The sequence below is a fragment of the Pristis pectinata genome, chromosome 10 (genome assembly GCF_009764475.1).
Source record: "Pristis pectinata isolate sPriPec2 chromosome 10, sPriPec2.1.pri, whole genome shotgun sequence".
In the NCBI taxonomy this organism is placed as follows: domain Eukaryota; kingdom Metazoa; phylum Chordata; class Chondrichthyes; order Rhinopristiformes; family Pristidae; genus Pristis; species Pristis pectinata.
This window is the reverse complement of record NC_067414.1, coordinates 34864906-34885245: the sequence shown is the minus strand read 5'-3', so window position 1 is coordinate 34885245 and position 20340 is coordinate 34864906. Positions and strand designations below refer to the sequence as shown.

The following is a 20340-nucleotide window of genomic DNA, read 5'->3' as shown; positions in this document are numbered from 1 at the left end:
TACAGTACATAATTTACTGTGGATCTTGATAGAAAATGTTGGATTGACTGAGGAAATTCATTATACTTGGGGTAATTATGTTGTTAACATTTTGGAATGAAGAAAAATATATCTTTTGATGTGTGGAAATTACTGATCAATATAATCTAATTAAATTGGGACCATCGTGCAGCTTTATGCTTGGCTACAGGGACCGCTTTAAATCAATAAACCATAAAATTTGAGATGTCTTTGGAGCCCTATTTTTAAAAGACTGAAGCATCTTTTGAGTTATCCAATGCCTTTGCACCTTTTATGGGACACTGGCAGATTTTGTTCTAACAGAACTAAATTTCTAAACTATGTAACCTTTGTTCGAACTGAAAGCTGTGTGTTACATGTATCACCTCCAAACTGCAAGGGTCAATATGACTGTGGTTCTGTGTCCACATCAGAACCTGGAGAATAGGTTGTTTGCAATGTCTGCACTTGCAGGTTAAGGTTTGGTACAAGGATTGGAATGTTTCAGGTTTCAACAGATGGAGTTGCAAGTAACCAACAACACAGATGCAGACATCCCTTGTTATAACATTAACTTCCAAGACAATGGACCGTCAACTGCAATACTCATTTCAAAATTGGAGTTGAGAATTTAAATCAGAGATCAGAATCCTAAGAACAGAGATCTATTGAGAATACTCCACTACAGCATTGAGGATGTGCTGCACTGTCAGAAATGATGCTTTTTGGATGAATAGTTTTCTCTGTCTAGCTCTTCCAGGACAGCTTGGAGTCTGGCATCATGCGTGCAGACAATGTGGCCTGCCCATTGGAGTTGATGGAGTGTAATTAGGGCCTCAATGCTTGGGCTGTTGCACTTGGAGAGGATTCTGATGTTGGTTCACCTATCCTGTCAGACAATTTGAAGGAGATTGAGAAGACGGTATTAGTTGTACCTCGAGTGCAGTCTACTGTTGGTTGTCCATATCTAATAAAGCATTCTATGAATGCAATGATCACTGATAGTGCAACATGCACTTCATTGCCTTCATTGAGAGATGGGAAGCAGTCCATATTTTATAGTGTCTCATATAGTGCCTTCATGCAAATTGGGGCAGGATGGTGGATAACCTTTGCTTTGTGGATGTTGAGTGTAAGGTCTATTCTTTCACATTCTCTAGTAAATGAGTCATGATGACTTGAGGCTTGGCCTCCAAACATGAAAGCATTGTCTGCTCACTGTAGCCCAGTGACTGAATATGGGGTGACCTTGGTTCTGGGGTGGCTGAGAGGTAGGTTGAAGTGCTTTCTATTTGGCTTGTAGATTAGCTGTGCTCCATCAGAGCAGACTGGTGTTAAGCCAGGCCACATGATTGCCCCAATTCCGTCAGGAAACTTGTTGGAGATGAGATTCAAGATTGTGATGAAAAGGATAGAGAAAAGTGTTGGGATAATGATGTGGGTCTTGCTTGATAGCAGTTTGCACTGAAATTGGCAGTGCTGTGGACCCATTGGTTTTGATTACAGTTTAACTACCACATTTATATGCAGCACAGTCCTTCTTGTTTGAGGGAATTATAGGCTTTTCTGAAGTTGAACAAGGCCATGTTTAGTGCTTGATAGTGCTCCCTGCATTGCTCTCGGAGTTGATGCAATGTGCAGATCATGTCCAATGTGCCTCAAGATGACAGTGGACTGGGCGTGGTGATCACATGTTCACAGAACCTGGTACCATTCTGTGTGTCCTACTGCATGTGTAAAGCTCACTTAACTACCCCATACAGTCTGACCAGGTAAAGCAATTTGTCCTGGGATTTGGCAGAAGGTCTCTGGCAGTGTCCTGGAGTATCCTCACATCAATGGAATGAATGAATCTTTCAAACCTACATGGCCTCTATGTCAGAAAGAAGGTATTGGAGAATTATTAATTTGCATCTTGCTTTTCAACGTTGTGGTTTTTCTTTGATTGCATTGCAAAATGTGGGCTTGTCTCTGATGTTTATTTTCTAAACTATTTTTCTCTCTCCCTACTTGTTGTTATAGGGCATGGCAATATTTGCAAGCGGAAGTCCATTTAACCCAGTTACAATGCCAGATGGGCGTGTGCTGTATCCAGGCCAGGGTAACAATGCCTATATTTTCCCTGGAGTGGCACTTGGAGTCATAGCCTGTGGCATGAGACATATCAGCGATGTAATTTTCCTTATTGCAGCAGAGGTAATATTTATGCTCGTATATATTTCCTATAGCCAGGTACTTACGGAGCTTGATAACAATGCTATAAAAATTCCTAAATATTTGATGACTAAAGCTATTGGTTTGTTACATATGCACATTTACCTGCATCCCATTTGTCTTTTATTCTATTTCTTTTTAATGAGCTGTTGCTTTAATTTGAATGTTTACTATTTGCTGCATTACAAAATTTCTACTTAGTGTATTTACTCCCCCCGTGAAATTTGGAAATAGCGACCTCCCACATAGTGATCAGAGCCTGAACGGTGGCAGCGTCTTTCACAACCTACATGCTATCAAGTGACAGCAAGGGTGAGTATAGAAAAGAGGTGGCAATACAACACCTTGCAACAAAGCTGCTACCAGAAGACTTTGGCTTACAGCTAAGCCATGCCTGTACCTTAGCCAGTTGTCAAAAACAAGCAAACTAAGAAGTATTCAAAATCTGTTGAAATATCTTCAGAAGTCTACTTAAGTTAATTCATAAGAATAAGAATTCAAGATTGGAAAAAAAATCAAAGAATCCCTTAAAATGCTTAGAATCATTAATTAGACCCAAACAATTAAATAAAAAGCCACAGAAGCTAATATTTGCCTTGATGCCTTGAAGCCGTACTCCACCAGTGAAAGAGAGAAGCTGTCCATGTGCCAGCTCTGAAATGGCATAGGTTGTTTAAACGAACTCTCTGAACCCATAAGCTGCAGCTTTTTGCAGACTGCAGCACTAGAACACATTTAGCAAAATCTGGGTCATTGCATTTGTAATTCATGTCCAGCTTTCTCAGTTACTATAGGTCGTAATCTTTACCTTCAAATGGTGTGGCATTTCCAATTTTTTTTTCCTCTCTGACAACATTTTGCTCATTGGATCAGCAGTTAGGACAGTTTCCAAGTCTACACCAAGCTTTTTTTGTCCCCACTACGGCCCACCACATGATTATGACAAAATTCATTGGTTTACTGCTGCATCTGGAACTCTGGCTGACCTAGAGCTTTATTCCAAGTGGAATAGTGGAATGTGGGAAAATAATTTCAGTCTAAAAACGAATCCTGTTGATTATACCTGATTGATAAGATTGTAATGTAGCACATCTAATTACTTAATCTGGTTTCCTATGATGTTGGTATTTACAATGTGTGTGTCTTGTTAAGAACAGATTGTAATATTTGTGTTGATTAGAAGCACACTAGAAACAGTTTGATGTGTATTTCTTTCTTATTTGAAATAACATGGATTACATTGCAAGTCATATAAAATATCATCTTGTAAACTGTAAATTGTTAACTTTAGCTCATATGTTCGAGGTATTTTATCACTGTTACCGTGGCTATGTATAGATATCAGATTGCAATAGCTGAATTGCTTCACTTATAAAGCCAAAATAAGCATTGAGCTAATTCTACACAAACAATACATTGTAGTACTGTTCCACAGTAAATAATTCGAACATTTCCCCTGATTACTAAAAGCAGCACATTATTTAAGGGCAGTGAGTTCAATGTTTCAAAATCTTCAACCTGAGAGAAGGGTGCCTGTATTTCGAGCCAGCCAATGTGAATATTTGGAAACCTTGGAGACAATGGTGGGACAGACTTTACTTAACTGCTCCTTCTCAAGTGATGCCTGTTCTTTTTTATTAAGTACCTGTTGTTGGCACAGTGTCCTCTGACACTCCCAGGCAGTGAAACACCTGGGGAATGCCCTTGGGAGTGCAGTTTCTTTTGTCTAGTTTTCAACATCCAATAACATTCCAATCCTTTGATTTCCCAGCCTGAAGGGGAGTACAACAGATGGAGGCAAAATCACTGGGTGTATAGAGAGGAAGTAAAAATCCAGAAGTCAATGCACAGAAGGATGGTCCTTAAGGAGTGGATTGGAACAACATGAAGGGATTATATCATGCATACATATATTTTGTTTTTAAATTTTTCCAACAAATTAAATGTCAGGAGCTAAGAAACATCCTTTGGTTATGGGATATTTGTGCTAAAATCTTACATGAGTGTTTGGATTAAATATAATATTTGTAAGAGAGTGGAGAGACTAGATGCTAGAGCACAAAAGGTGCACTTCTGAGAGATCTTTGCAGATTCTATCCAAGGTCTAGAATGTAATTTGTAGGTGAAATTTTCATATAACGGAGTTTTCTACTTGAGCTGAGTCAGCTGAAAGAGGCATCATGTATGCCAAATGTGATGTTTGGTGTGACTTGTCCAAATTAGCGTTTGACATTTGACACCAACAAGCCTACCCCCACAGGTCTATTTTAGGTCTTACTGAAGCCATAAAAGCAGTCCAAGGTGGCTTCATACTATGGATGGAGATAGTCAGAAGGTTAGTAATTCCCACCCACAGTAAGCAGTTAAGTTCCATTTTTCAACTATTTACAGCAGTATTGGGGCTGGGACTCTGTAGGCAATTGAGCACATTATAGAGCAGCATTTGTTTTAGAAAAGACCATTTTTCATGAGATTGTTACCTTTTTGTTGGTATTTGTTCCTGGGAGACTGAGAAGACCCTGGGGTTGGTATTGAAATGGGGGAAGAAGGATGGGAGTGGCAAGCAGGTGCGTAGCAGATGGTAAACAAAAATGGTAGGAGAATGGTAAGCGGAGAAAGGGAAGGAGTAATTAGCATGAGTTGGAAAAGGAAAGAAAATGCCAGAGCTGAAGGGTAAAAGGAATGAGGATCTAGGCATGAACTGAGAGACGGCAAGGGAGATGAGCAATGAATGTGCCTGCTTGTACTGCTAAGAGTTGTGAAACAAAGAGAAACTGGAGACAAGGACACGCTTGATGGTCGGCACAGACTTGGTGGGCCGAAGAGCCTGTTTCCATGCTGTATCACTCCAGTGTGAGTGGAAAAGGAACATGCCGAGATGGTATTGTGTGGACAGTGAGTTGGGAACTGGTCAGAAAAAGGGAAGTGAAGGGAAGGAATATGAAGAGAGAATCGTACCAGTGTGAACCAGGTAGGATGGGAGGTAAAGAGTACTCACTTTCATAGAGTACAGGGTGGAAGGTGACTACTTTCAACTGAGTGTTTGGGGACAGTGGGGGAAGAGTAGGAAGAGAACCACACTAACATGAATGGTGTAAACTCCCACTACTCCGTTATCTTGATAATTAATTACACAGACCTGCTGATGAACATAATGTAATTGATGGCTGCTTTGTTTCCCTAGCAATAAATTATAACATTGTTAAGTTTCCTAATTACTTGCTGTACTTACATACCAACTTCATGCAAATCATGCACGATGTCACCCAGATAACTTCTACCTGTCGAACAAAAAGGAAGTTTAATGATTAACATCTTTAAACTTGAAACAGTATCTCTATGGTTCTGGGAATGGAACTGAACTGTCTGCTATTAGAACAGAGTTTGGTAGATGCACGGCAGGGTCTTAAACATTAAAAGAAAACAAGGGAAGAGGTTGGATGTAGCCTTTGTAGAGTCAAACAGCATGGAAACTGGTACTTTAGCCCATCAACTTCACAGTGGCCATCAAATGCCCTTTTACTCTTGTACCATTTTTACTCTCTTCACATTCCCACCAACATTCTCCCACTCCCCATCCCCCTACACCTCCCACACACCCCTTCCCCAGCCATTTTCTACCACTCATCTGTGCACTAAATTTACAGCAGCCAATTAACCTACCAAACTGCACATCTTTGGGAAGTGGGAGGAAACCAGAGCACCCAGAGGTCACAGGTAAAACATGCACACTTCACACTGACGTCTTTGGAGATCAGGATTGAGCACGTGTTGTTGGAGCTGTGAAACAGCAGGTCTGCTAACTACACCACTGTGCTGAATGGGCTGGTGTTCATCCATCCTTTCACATGCCTTTCAATGCTGTGCATAATCATTTCTATTTTCACAAAGAAACTAAAACTGGCATCAATAAAGGTCTTTGCGAAGTTCCAAACAAAACATCAGATTGGCTTCTCTGGCCCAGATAATTTAGTGATGTTGCCAGATGTTGGATCTCTTGACAAATATTGATTATCTGGAACTCAAAATGGTCCCAATATTGAAGCAGTGTTGCAATGATTCTCCAGCTCTGAAATTGAGGTGGGATTAGATTGTACTTATTTGTCTCTGAATTCCAAGAGACTGGTAGGGCCATTTGGAGGGGGTGGTGATGGTGAATACTGTGGAAGATAACTATTTATACTTTCTACAGCAATTCTGTGAGATATTTGGAAGAAGGGATGTATTCTTACATATCTGGAAAAATATTGCTGGTGAATTCAAATAGATGATGCTGGTGATAAGAAATTAGTTTGAGGTCATGTTAAAGAATGATTAGGAAAGATATACATACTTGAAGAAGGCTATTAAAAAGAACAGTATAGAAGTAAGCCTGCTAATATTTGCTTTTATATTGTACAAATTGGAGCAGACTGACTCTTGTGTGTGTTGTAGTCTTGAATATGAATAGATTTATTCAGCAATTATTGACCTAATGTTTCTGTAGATGTGCATTTTTCATTTCCTACTAAGCATGTATACATCACTGTACAGAGGTGGACTTGGGAACTGAAACAAGGCCCCAGTAGAATTAAATGTTTAATGCACATCTACGACTTGTGTACTCAAAGTGCCACATTTGAGTAAAAATACTGATTGGGTCAATGTTAGTTTAGGTTGGTAAATCCACAGTTGAATACATATCTTCCTGAAGGTAGAAATCTACACGCTCTAATCCCTTCTCTTTCAAGTACTTGTCCAGCCTCCCCTTAAAAACATCTATGACATTAGCTTCAATCACTCCCAAAGCAAGTTCCATATTCTTGCCACACTTAACAAATTGATCAGAAACTTCTTTGTCCAATTAGATTTCTTAGTGACTGTTTAAAGGTGGTCTCTATTTATGACATTCCCACATGGAAACTGTATTTTCATCTGTGTATGCATGCTATTAAAACCTTTCCTAATTCTGAAGTCCTCCATGACCTCTTGGCCACTTTTACTTACAAGAGATCTGGTCTGTTCATCCTTCTCTAATAGATTTAAACTCTCACATTTCTGATATCATCCTTAAATTTTTTTGTACCCTCTCTGGTGCCTCTATATCCTTTTTGTAATATGGCAGCCAATATTAGAGTCATAGAGTCATACAGCACGGAAGCAGGCCCTTCAGCCCAACGTCCATGCTGACTGTGTTGCCCAGCGAGCTAGTCCCATCTGTCCACATTTGACCCATAGTCCTCTAAACCTCTCCTATCCATGTACTTTTGAATTTTGCCATTTGGAATATTGGCTTTTGGAAAGGTAGCTTTTAAATGTTGCTAATGTGCCCTCTTCAACCGTTTTTAGTAGCTCATTCCAAATATGCACCACCCTTTGCATGAAGAAGCTGCCTCTGATGTCCTCTGATGTCTCGCCTCTGATCTTAAACCTATGCCCTCTTGTTTTTAGCACCCCTTTCCTGGGAAAAAGACTATGTTCTTTCATCCTGTCCATGCTCCTCATGATCTTACTGTGCCAGATCACCCTCAATCTCTTACGTCCCAGGGAATAAAGTCCTAATTTATGCAACCTCTCCTTTTAACTCAGGCTCCCAAATCCAGGCAACATTCTGGTAAATCTTTTCTGCACGCTTTCTAATTTAATAACATCTTTCTAATAACAGGGTGACCAAAGCTGTACATAATACTCCAAGTGCAACCTCACCAATGTCTTGCACAACTGCAATATAACTTCCCAACTCCTATACTCATTGCCCTAACTGATGAAGGCCAGCATGCCAAACAGCTTCTTCACCACCCTACCTACCTGTGACACCACTTTCAGTGAATTATACACTTGCACTCCTCGGTCCCTCTGTTCCATAACACTCCTCAGGGCCCTACCATTCACTGTATAAGTCCTACCCTGGTTTGATCTCCCAAAGTGCAATTCCTCATATTTATCTGAATTGAAAGCCATTTGCCAATCCTCAGCCCCTAATCCTATCTGATCAAGATCCCTCTGTTATTTTTCATAACCTTCTACATGGCACGGTAGTGTAGTGGTTAGCGTAACGCTATTACAGCGCCAGCGACTGGGGTTCAATTCCCGCTGCTGTCTGTAAGGAGTTTGTACGTTCTCCCTGTTTGTCTGCATGTGTTTCCTCTGGGTGCTCCGGTTTCCTCCCACATTCCAAAGACGTACAGGTTAGGAATTGTGGGCATGCTATGTTGGCGCCGGAAGAGTGGTGACATAGTGGGCTGCCCCCAGCACATTCTCAGTAATGCAAAAGAAAGCATTTCCCTGTATGTTTCGATGTACATGTGACTAATAAATAAATATATCTTATACACTATCTGTAACGCCACCTATTTTAGTATCATCTGCAAACTTACTAGCCATTCCTTGTACATTCACATCCAAGTTGTTTATATAAATTACAAACAACAAAGGTCCCAGCACCGACCCCTGTGGCACACCGCTAATCACAGGCCTCCAGTCCGAGAAACAACCCTCGACCATCACCCCCTGCTTCCTACCACCGAACCAATTATGAACCCAATCTGCTATCTCTTCCTGGATCCCACATGATCTAACCTTCCAGAATAGCCTACCATGAGGCACCTTGTCGAAGGCTTTGTTAAAGTTCATATAGACAACATCCACTACTCCCCCCTCATCTACCCTCTTGGTTACCTCGTCAAAGAACTCCAGGAGGTTTATCAGCCGTGACTTCCCATGCACAAAGCTGTGCTGACTGTCCTGCATCAGACGCTGTCTTTCCAGCTGTTGGTAGATCCTGTCCCTCAGAATCCCCTCCAGCAATTTACCCACCACCGATGTCAGACTCAGCAGACTGCATATTCCTGGCTTGAGTTTGGTACCCTTTTTAAAAGATAGTACCACGTTAGCCAGTCTCCAGTCCTCCGGAATCTCACCTAAGGCCAGAGATGAAGTAAAAAATCTCTGCAAGGGCCTCCACAATTTCTTCTCTAGCTTCCCACAAGGTCTGAGAATGCACCAATCAGGCCTGGGGATTTATCCACCTTAATACACTTTAAGGCCTCCAATACCTCCTCCCTGCTAATTTGTATGTGGTCCAAGACAACACACATCATTTCCCCATTTCCTGAGCATCCATTGTTTTCTTCACAGTAAAACCTGAAGAGAAATACTCATTAAAAATCTCACCCATTTCCTTTGGTTCCACACACACAGACAGGCATGCTAATTTTTAAGGGGAACTATCTTCTCCCTGGACACCCTTTTACTCTTAACATACCTGTAGAATCTCTTGGGATTTTGCCTCACCTTGCCTGCCAGCTCCTTCTCATATCCTCTTTTTGCCCTCCTAACTTCTCTCTTAAGTGCACTCCTACACTTCTTGTAGTCATCAAGAGATTTACTAGTTTCCAATTGCATATGCCTCCCTCTTTTTCTTAACCAGAGCCTTAATATCTCTCATCAAACAGGGTTCCTGAAACCCACTAGCCTTGCCTTTCACCCTAACAGGAACATGCAGGCCCTGAACTCCTGACATTGTAATTTTAAAGGCCTCCCACTTGGCAGATGCTCCTTTCCCTGCAAACAATCTCACCCAATCAACCACTGCAAGATCCCATCTAATGGCTCCAATATTCTGTTGCCTAACCAAAATTCAATGCAGGTTTAGTATAACTTCCTACTTTTCAGCTCTTTCCCTGTAGAAATATAAGCTAGTGCTGAAGAATGATGCATTTGTACTTCCAAGATAACTTTGTTCTTCTCCTCCACCCAGATGTGCACCTTCTGAGTAACATTTGGTCTCTTTTCTCTTCTTATTACAATGTATGTTCTTGCATCTATCAGTGTTAAATTAATTTTGTCCAGTAAGTTTATTAATGCTCCCCTGTATTTCATTGTAGCCTTCCCCAGTACTGATTATTACCCCCTCCACCCCTACTCCTACCCACCTAATTTGGTATTGTCTGAAAATTCAGAAATTGCGTTTTTGATTCTGGAGTCTAAATTTTTGATGTAAGTTGTGAACTGTAGTGGTGCTGGCACTAGATGAAAGGTCTCGGCCCGAAGCATCAACTGTCCATCTCCCTCCACAGATGGTACCTGACCCACTGAACTCCTCCAGCATCTTGTTTGTTGCTCTAGGTTCTAGTATCTGCAGTCTCTTGTTTCTCCATAATTCTTATGGAAGTCCACCTTCTCCTGTGAATAGCCCTTAACTCCCAATCTCTGCAAGCTGTCATGAAGTCTGCTAGCAATCCCTTGACTCTTGTTTCCTGAGTTTATTAGGGCCATACGCTCATACAGCATGGAAGCAGGTCCTTTGGCCCAACTGGATCATACCAACCAAGATTGCCATCTAAGCTAGTCCCGTTTGCCTGCATTTGTCCCATATCCCTCTAAACCTTTCCTATCTATGTACCTGTCCAAGTGCCTTTTAAATGCTGTTAATGTTCCTGCCTCAGCTACTTTTTCTGGCAGCTGATTCCATATACTAACCGCTCTCAAGATGAAAAACTTGCCCCTCAGGTTCCTATTAAATCACTCCTCTCACATTAAACATATGCCCTCTATTTCTTGATTCCTAAACCCTAAAAATCAAGAAAGACTATGCACATTCACCCTATCGATGCTCCTCATGATTTTATACGCCTCTATCGAATCAGCTCGCTCCCTCTGGATCCCATGTGATCTAACTCCCCACTTACATATCCAATCTGAGTAACTGTTCCCTCTAGAACACTCCACCGGCTGCATTTCACCTGTCCATTTCCCTTCAATTACCCCACTCCCTGCTCCCCCACCTCTGTCTCACATTGCCTCAATCCCACCCCTGCCCTCGGATCTCCCCGTTTCAGCACAGCTTGCGCCCATTGTCCTCTGCCCCTTGCTCCTCATTTGATTCTGGGCTCATGCAAGTCAGTACCTATGTAGTAGTCGGTCATGAGCACCTTATCAAAAGCTTTTTGAAAATCTGTAAATGACAATATTGCACTACCATTGTCAATGGCTTCAAAAAACAATCAAAAGAATAGCCAAGAAGAATGTTTCCTTTAAAATCCATCCTTTTATCATCATACTTCTGATTTATAGATTTAGTGTTCTCTCCTTCTGGAGGGGTTTTTCTATCACTGGTATTAAGCTGACTGGTCTAAAATTCCCAGGAGTGTAATATCCCTTTTCCTGAATATTAGTGCATACTTTCCAGCAGATATCACCAATTATAATTGGAGTCTGACTACTTGAAGGTCAGTTAAAACACATGAGGATCAGTTATGGCCTGAGTGTTGTTGACTTGTCTGCAAAAAACAAATTTGATCTGATTGAGCCAGCATGGATTTTTCTTTCATTGTGTACTGTCACTGCCATGGGATCTATGAATATTGTTTAATTTGGAATGATTTGATATTGTTGCATTAAGTTCGGTATCTGACGTGGCCAAGAGTTAATGCTTTGTAATCATAACTGTCATCACTTAGGAGTTGTTACTGGATAATGGAACCATTTCTCCTTTATATTGTTCTGCTTTGTTGTGTGTTAAATTAGTTTTAACATCGAAATGTTGATGAAGCATATTAATGCTATTATTACAATTAGTATTGATGTAGGTGTTTGACTATATTTCATGAATTCTGATATGGTACTTCATCCACAGGGAGATCATCTTGGAAATATGTGGGTGTATTTCCCAGGATTTTCTATCTAGATAAAATAAAACAAAAATCATTGCTGGTATCCTCTTGTAGTCATGCTTCAAAGGAAGATTATAGTCAGAATTCACCTGCATTCCCTATGGATAAGTTTCCATGCAGAAAGATAGATTCACAAATTTTGCGCTAGTAGGTTCTAAGTTAAAGAGGGGAGAAACTTATTTCTTTCTAATGGAGCTTCTCATCAGCTGGATTGGGTTACTGGGAAGACTGGTTCAAGTTAATACTTTGAGCTTGTTTAAACAAGAGCTGGATGATGTCATGGGAAATAGGCTAAGTATTTATTCTGGAAAGCAAGAGTTGAAGGCATTTTCATCAAACGTCTTGTGATCAGCAGTGAACTTGTGGAGCAGCTTTTCCTAAAGTAATTAATTTCATCAGAGATTTTCCTTAAGCGATTTATATCTTTCGAGGAGGATGAAATTGAAGGGTCTAAAACCTTGGCTCCCATGACTAGATGGAGCAGAAGGTGAAACAAAGCTCTGGGCTTCTGGCACATTTTCTCTGTCATTCAGATGTGCCATAGGAGTTTTGATCCTCCCAAGTTAGGCTGCAGGTAGAGTGCAGTGTACACTTCAGATCAGTTTTGGAAAGGTTGTGATTTGTAGTTGAGGATACAAAGGATAACTAAGGATTTTGCCAAAGGGATTTTAAGTAAGAGGAAAGATTGAATAAATTAGGGGTCCTTTCTTTGAAATACAGGAGATTGAATAAATTAGGGGTCCTTTCTTTGAAACACAGGAGATTGAGAGAAAATTTAGTTGAAGTGTGCAAAATTATGAAGGACCTGGATAGAATAAATTGGAAGGATACATTTCTGTTACCAGGGAGGCCGATGACTAGAAGGCATAGGTTTAAAGTCATTGGTAGAAGGCTGAGAAGGCAAATGAGAATTTTTTTTTGCTTGTGAGTTTCACCTTGCAAGATTTTAAACAAGGCATATTTGCAAATTGTTAATAGCTGATTGGCTAATTAACAGCAGCAAATAAAAGGAAGGTAGGTATAAGCAGAGTGGCCATTTTGGGAGTGGACCAGGGTTAGAGTGGGGGACTGAGGCTTTGTCTCAAGAGGCTTCAGCGAGAGGAGGCAGAGGCTTAAGGTAAGTTTCTTTCTTTTTTTTTCTTTCTTTCTTGCTTTGATGTTTCCTTTAGTGCCTAGCCGGATTAGTTGGAATGGCTCCAGGGTCAGTGATGTGTTCGTGTTGTGAGATGTGGGAGTTCTGAGAGGCATCCAGCCCTCCTGAAAGAGGGTGGAGACTGAAATTATCATCTTATTTTGAAGTGCATTTGGATGAGCACTTGAAGTTCTGAAACCGAGAAAGCTGTGAACTAAAAGTGGGATAAGGCTGGAGAAATTTTAGAGCCTGCAAGGATGTTATAACCCAAATGGATTTCACCTATGCTACACTTTTGTATGATCCTAGGATACAATTTCCACCCTGAGCAGTTTTGCAGGGTCTCAGCGGAACTCGGACCAGCTGAAAGTTGCCATGAAAACACCTTCCAGCCCCTGACTGCACAAAAACCTGGCTAGACCAAAGTCATCAACTACCATGCCTGGTGGCAGAATGGGGACTGAAGGGGATTTTGAGTAGCCCACCTTACAGGGTGCTGTGGCTTCTGCTGATGTCCGCTTTGAAGGGAGTCAACAACTTTGTCAATAGTCTGGGGAATGCAGAAAGTGGGATCCTGTTCTTCTAAGCTTCAGAGCAGGAAAACACGGGTCATGTGAGTCACCGCCAGTGGATTATAGCAGCTTGGATTTTAAATTCTTTGAAAAATTAAATGATTGCATTTAATTGTCTTTGAATCGCAAGATGCTCTCTTAAGAGTTGCCTGTGCTTCATAAGGTTTATGTTATTATTTCAGTATAGCCTTGGCAAAAGAAAATAAGTGGTAGCATCAAGAATTTTTATGTCTTTTGTATTTTTAAGAATTTTTATGTCTTGCCACAAAACAACAAATTTCACAACATACGTCAGTGATGATGAACCTGATTCTGAATTTGAGATTAACGTGAAAATGTGCATTTATGGTGGTAGATGGCTCATGAGGTTAATTTATTTACAGTAAAATATTGAGGTATAATATTTTGTCAGCTTTCAGTATTAATGTCTTCACCTGTAATTGTAACATGTAATTTCTTTGTCTGCCATTTGAGTGGCTCATGAAAATGATTTCCAATACAGAAGTAAGGAGATTATGCTCCAACTTTACAAAACCTTGGTCAGACCTCAACTGGAATACTGCGTGCAGTTCTAGTTGTCATGGTATAGGAAGAAAGTGATCATGCTAGAGAGGGTGCAGAGAAGATTCACCAGGATGCTGCCTGGCATAGAGCAGCTCAGTTGAGGAGAGACTGAAGAAGCAGTCGGAGCACTGGAGACGTGGAATGCAGTGCCAGCAGAGGTTGTGGGGGAAGATACATTAGGGACATTTAAGAAGCTCTTAGATAGCCAAATGAATGATAAAGAAATGGAGGTCTGTGGGAGAGAAGGGTTAGATGGATATTAGAGCAGGATAAAATGTTAGCAGAATATCGTGGGTGTAAGGGCCTGTACTGTGCTGTAATGTTCTAAACTATGTCCATAATCCCTTGAGCAGAGGAGATTAAGAGGAGAGAAGATTGATGTGCATAAAATTATGAGGGGTATAAATAGGGTAGGCTGCAGGAAATTTTGGCCTATATCACAAGTAGATAAAACTAGAGAACAGGGGTTTAGTGTAAAGGGGAAGAGATTTGGAGGGGATATAAAGGGGACCATCTTCACTCAGAGAGTGGTATATACCTGGTTAAAGCTGGATTGCTGACAGCATTTAACAAGTGTTTAGACGAGCACTTGAATTCCTTGAGTATAGAGGGCTATGGATGAAATGCTGGGTGATAAGGTTAATACAGAAGAATGCCCATTGGTCAGCATGGGCTAGTTGGGCTGAATGGCCTGTTTCCATGCTGTATGATTCTATAAATGTTGTGATTTGATGGGAAAAATAGATGGGTTATTATGTAGAAATGCTCTTTTGTGCTCATGACAACTCGGTGTGAAGTGATCAGAATAGTTCCTTCTCCATTGAGCTCCCCAAAATTCATTACTTCATTGTGATAATTTTGGTTGATTGTAGTGTGCAAATGCAAGCTTTGGAGGGATTTTTAACTGTTTGAAAATGTGGACAGATTTCTCATTATTGATCTAATTCTATCGGTTTTTAAACTACGAAATGAAAATAATTTGTTCATGGACATGCAATGCATTTAGTAGTTATTCAATAAAGGGTATTCAAGATGGCATCAGTTGAGTATCTTCTCTGTATGGAGAAATATTGGCAGTTCAATGAAATGATAGCCCTTTCCATCTCCCTTCAATATTTCTTTCCTGTACTTTCCTTGAACCAGATCTGTTCTTGGCTCACACTTGCACTCATATTAACTGTTTTATGAAATCCCACCCAGTGTGGCACTCATGGTCTGTTACCAGAAAGCGAGAGTTGGCATTTTATTGTTCTGGAAATTCTGGAGCTTGCTCCTTTTTTCACCCACCACCAGATGGAGACGATGTAATCTACACAAATGATGCTGCTCATTTTAAACTAAGAAATGAGAAATGAGTTACCTGTGTTGCAGGAAAATGAACAAAAGGGACTGAAAATAATTAGGTAATTTGAATCTTGTTTAGTTAATCAAAGCAAAGATTTATTTAATTATTGTATAATTTCTTATGCTTTTAAATGTATTTCTGATTCAAAGTCTTGGTGTTGTGTAATGGTTTCAGGCGTAATGATCTTTTGTCTATATTTGACATTATTTTACTATGACACAGAAGTAGGCAGTCCTTTTCCCCTTCTCGTTTCCCTGTATCCTGCAAATTGGAGCGGGAGCTTTGAAAAGAGGTGAGTCTCTGTGCGTGTGCTTGTGAGTTTCACCATGCAAGAGTCTGAATGAGGCACATTTGCAAATTGTTAATAGATTGGCTAATTAACAGCAGCAAGTAAAAGGAAGGTAGGTATGAGTGGAGTGGAGTGGACATTTTGGGAGTGGACCAGGGTTAGAGTTGGGGACTGATGCTTTGTCTCGAGGCTTTGGCGAGAGAAGGTGGAGGTGGAGGCTAAGGTAAGTCTCTGGTAAGTTTCTTTCTTTCTTGCTTTGGTGTTTCCTTTAGTACCAGGCCAGATTAGTTGGAATGGCTCCAGGGTCAGTGGTGTGTTCATCTTGTGACATGTGGGAGTTCTGGGAGACATCCAGTCTCCCTGATAACATCTGCATGAGGTGCATCCAGCTGCAGCTCCTTACAGACCACGTTAGGGAACTGGAGATGCAGCTGGATGACCTTCAGCTCCTATGGGACAATGAGGAGTTCTTAGATAAGATCTACAGGGAGGCAGTCACTCCTAAACTGCAGGAGGCGGGTAGCTGGGTGACTGTCAGGAGAAGGATGGAGAATAGGCAGGTAGTGCAGAGTACCCCTGTGGCTGTTCCCCTCAATAACAGGTATACTGCTTTGGATACTGGTGGGGGGGGGGGGCGGTAGGGGGAGGAGGGGAGGTCAGTGGGGGGAGGAGGGGAGGTCTCTGGCACTGACCCTGGTTGTGTGGTGCAGAAGAGAAGGGGGGGAGCAGAGGAGGGTGGTAGTGATAGGGGATTTCATCGTATGGGGAGGCAGACAGTAGGTTCTGTGGGCGTGAAAGAGACTCCCGGATGGTATGTTGCCTCCTGGGTTCCAGGGTCAGGGATGTCTCTGATCGGATCCACAGCATTCTGAAGGGGGAGGGTGAACAGCCAGAGGTCGTGGTACACATTGGTACCAATGACATGGGTAGGAAAAGAGATGAGGTCCTGAAGAGGGAATATAGGGAGTTAGGTAGGCAGCTGAAAAACATGACCTCAAGGGTAGTAATCTCTGGATTACTGCCTGTGCCATGTGCCAGTGAGGGTAAGAATAGGTTGATTTGGCAGATGAATGTGTGGCTGAGGAGCTGGTGCAGGGGGCAGAGTTTCAGATGTGTTGATCATTGGGATCTCTTCTGGGGAAGGTACGACCTGTACAAAAGGGACGGGTTACACCTGAACTGGAGGGGGAAACCAATATTCTTGTGGGCAGGTTTGCTAGAACTATTGGGGAGGGTTTTAAACTAGTTTGGCAGGGGGATGGAAACCAAAGTGATAGGTCAGAGATTAGTTCATTTAGTACACAAGTGTGTAGGAAGTCTGTGAGGAAGGATAGGTAGTTGAAAGGGCAAAGTTGCAATCAGTTGGATGGGCTTATGTGTGTCTACTTTAATGTGAGAAATATCAGGAGAAGGGGCGATTAACTTAGAGCATGAGTAAGTACATGGAACTATGACATGGTGGCCATTACAGAGACTTGGCTGTCACAATGGCAGGAATGGCTGCTGGATATTCCGGTGTTGAGATGTTTCAAAAGTGACAGGGATGGAGGTAAAAGAGGTGGGGTAGTGGCTTTGCTAATCAGGGACCGTGTCATAGCTGTAGAAAGGGAGGATGTCCTGGAGGGATCATCTTCTGAGTCAGTGTGGGTGGAAGTCAGAAACAGGAAGGGAGTGATCACTCTATTGGGAGTTTTCTACAGACCCCGCTCCCTCAATAGCAGCAGAGACACTGAGGAGCAGATCAGGAGGCAGATTTTGGAAAGGTGCAAAAATAACAGGGTTGTCATCATGGGTGATTTCAACTTTGCTAATATTGATTGGCATCTCCTTAGTATAAAGGGGATAGGTGGGGTAGTGTTTGTTCAGTGTGTCCAGGAATGATTCCTGACACAATATGTGGACAGGCCAACTTGAGAGGCCATTTGGGACCTGGTACTAGGCAATGAGACTGATCAGGTTTCAGATCTCGCGGTGGGAGAGCATTTTGGAGAAAGTGACCATATTTCCTTGACCTTTACCGTAGTCTTGGATAGGGATAGGAGCAGACAATTTGGGAAAGTATTTAACTGGGTGAGGGGGAATTATGATGCTGTTAGGCAGGAACTTGGGAGTGTAAATTGGGAACAGATGTTCTTGGGGAAGTGCACATTGGAAATGTGGAAATTGTTTAGTGAGTACTTTCATGGGGTTCTGGATAGGTTTGTCCCATTGAGGCAGGGTAAGGATGGTAGAGTGAAGGAACTGTGGTTGATGAGAGACATACAATATCTTGTCAAGAGAAAGAAAGAAGCTTACCTAAGGTTTAGAAAGCAAGGATCAGACAGGGCTCTGGAGAGTTGTAAGGTAGCCAGGAGGGAGCTTAAGAATGGACTTGGGAGAGCTAGAAAGGGGCATGAAAAGGCCTTAGCGAGTAGGATTAAGGAAAACCCCAAGGCGTTCTACATGTATGTGATGAATAGGAGGATGATGAGAGTGAGGGTAGGACAGATCAGGGATAAGAGGAAATGTGCCTGGAGTTGGAAGAGGTAGGGGAGGTCCTTAATGAATACTTTGCTTCAGTATTCACCAATGAGAGAGACCTTGATGTTTCTGAGGATGGTGTACAACAGGCTGATATGCTGGGCATGTCGATGTGAAGAAAGAGGATGTGCTGGAACTTTTGAAAAACATTAAGATAGATAAGTCACCAGGGCCAGACAGGATATATCCAAGGTTATTATGGGAAATGAGGGAAGAGATTGCTGTGCCTTTGCTGATGATCTTTGTGTCCTTACTGGCTACAGGAATAGTGCCAGATGATTGGAGGGTGGCAAATGTTGTTCCTTTGTTTAAGAAAAGAGAGTAGGGATAACCATGGGAATTACAGACCAGTGAGTCTTTCTTCAGTGGTGGGCAAATTACTGGAGAAGATTCTTAGAGACAGGATTGATGGGCATTTGGAGAAGCATCGGCTGATTAGGGACAGTCAGCATGGCATTGTGAGGGGCAGGTCATGCCTGATGAGCTTGATTGAATTGTTTTAGGATGTGACATAGCACATTGATGAAGGTAGAGCAGTGGATGTGGTGTACATGGATTTTAGTAAGGCGTTTGTTCCTCATGGAAGGCTCATTCAGAAAGTCAGGAGGCATGGGATTCAGAGAATCTTGGCTGTAGGGATTCAGAATTGGCTCTCCCATAGAAGACAGAGGGTGGTGGTAGATGGAGTGTATTCTGCCTAGAGTTTGGTGACCAGTGGTGTTCCACAGGGATTTGTTCTGGGATCCCTGCTCTTTGTGATTTTTATAAATGACTTGGTTGAGGATGTGGAAGGGTGGGTGAGTAAGTTTGCTGATGACACGAAGGTTGGTGGTGATCTTGGGGTCCACATCCATAGATCCCTCAAGGTTGCCGAGCAGGTTGATTGGGTGGTTAAGAAGGTGTATGGAGTGTTGGCCTTCATTAGTTGGGGTATTGAGTTCAAGAGCCACAAGGTAATGTTGCAGCTCTACAGAACTCTGGTTAGACCACACTTGGAGTATTGTGTTCAGTTCTGGTCACCTCATTATAGGAAGGATGTGGCAGCTTTAGAGAGGGTGCATAGGAGATTTACCAGGATGCTGCCTGGATTGGAGAGCATGTCTTATGAGGATAGGTTGAATGAGCTAGTGCTTTTCTCTTTGGAGAAGAGGAGGATGAGAGGTGTCTTGATAGATAAGATGCATAGATTGAATGGACATTGGGAGACTTCCTCCCAAGGTGAAAATGGCTAACATGAGGGGGCATAATTTTAAGGTGATTAGAGGAAGGTATAGGGGGTTGTCAGAGTTAAGTTTTTCTTACAGAGCAGTGGGTGTGTGGAATAAGGTAAGATAAGATATCCTTATTAGTCACATGTACACCAAAACACACAGTGAAATACATCTTTTGCGTTGTGTTCTGGGGGCAGCCCACAAGTGTCGTCACACTTCCGGCGCCAACATAGCATGCCCACAACTTCCTAACCTGTATGTCTTTGGAATGTGGGAGGAAACTGGAGCACCCGGAGGAAACCCACACAGACACGGAGAATGTACAAACTCCTTACAGCAACCGGAATTGAACCCGGGTCGCAGGCACTGTAAAGTGTTACGCTAACAGCTGCACTACTGTGATGCACTGCCAGCAGAGCTTGTGGGTGCAAATACATTAGGGACTCTTAGATAGGCACATGAATGATAGAAAAATGGAGGGTTATGTGGGAGGAAAGGGTTAGATAGATATTAGAGCAAGATAAAATGTCGGCACAACATCATGGGCCAAAGGAACTGTATAGTGCTGTAATGTTCTAACTTGTTCTCTCTCAATGTCCTCTTTGAATCATTTTTCTATTAGCTTATGTCAAGGGATAAGTTTACAACATTCAATTTTCCTAGCTAATGAAGTAGTGTGGTTGAACTCATATGTCCTTCTACATTTGAAGGGGTGAGACCAAGTGTGTGAAATGGAACAAATCTAATTGGGAGCTGTCAACTATAGTGGAGGGGAAACAATGATTTAGGGGAATAGAAGACTTATTGAAAAGCATGGATGTGAACAGTTTTGTCACCAAG

The 20340-nt window shown here is 41.9% G+C and overlaps 1 protein-coding gene across 1 annotated transcript in view; it reads left to right on the top strand.

The window, feature by feature from the left end:
• Nucleotides 1-20340, top strand: part of me1 (malic enzyme 1, NADP(+)-dependent, cytosolic) — a 241267-nt gene that overhangs the window by 207432 nt on the left and 13495 nt on the right. Inside the window, exon 11 of the mRNA XM_052024700.1 lies at nucleotides 2023-2196. Within this exon, the coding sequence (XP_051880660.1) occupies nucleotides 2023-2196 (174 nt within the window). The remainder of the gene's footprint in view (nucleotides 1-2022; nucleotides 2197-20340) is intronic.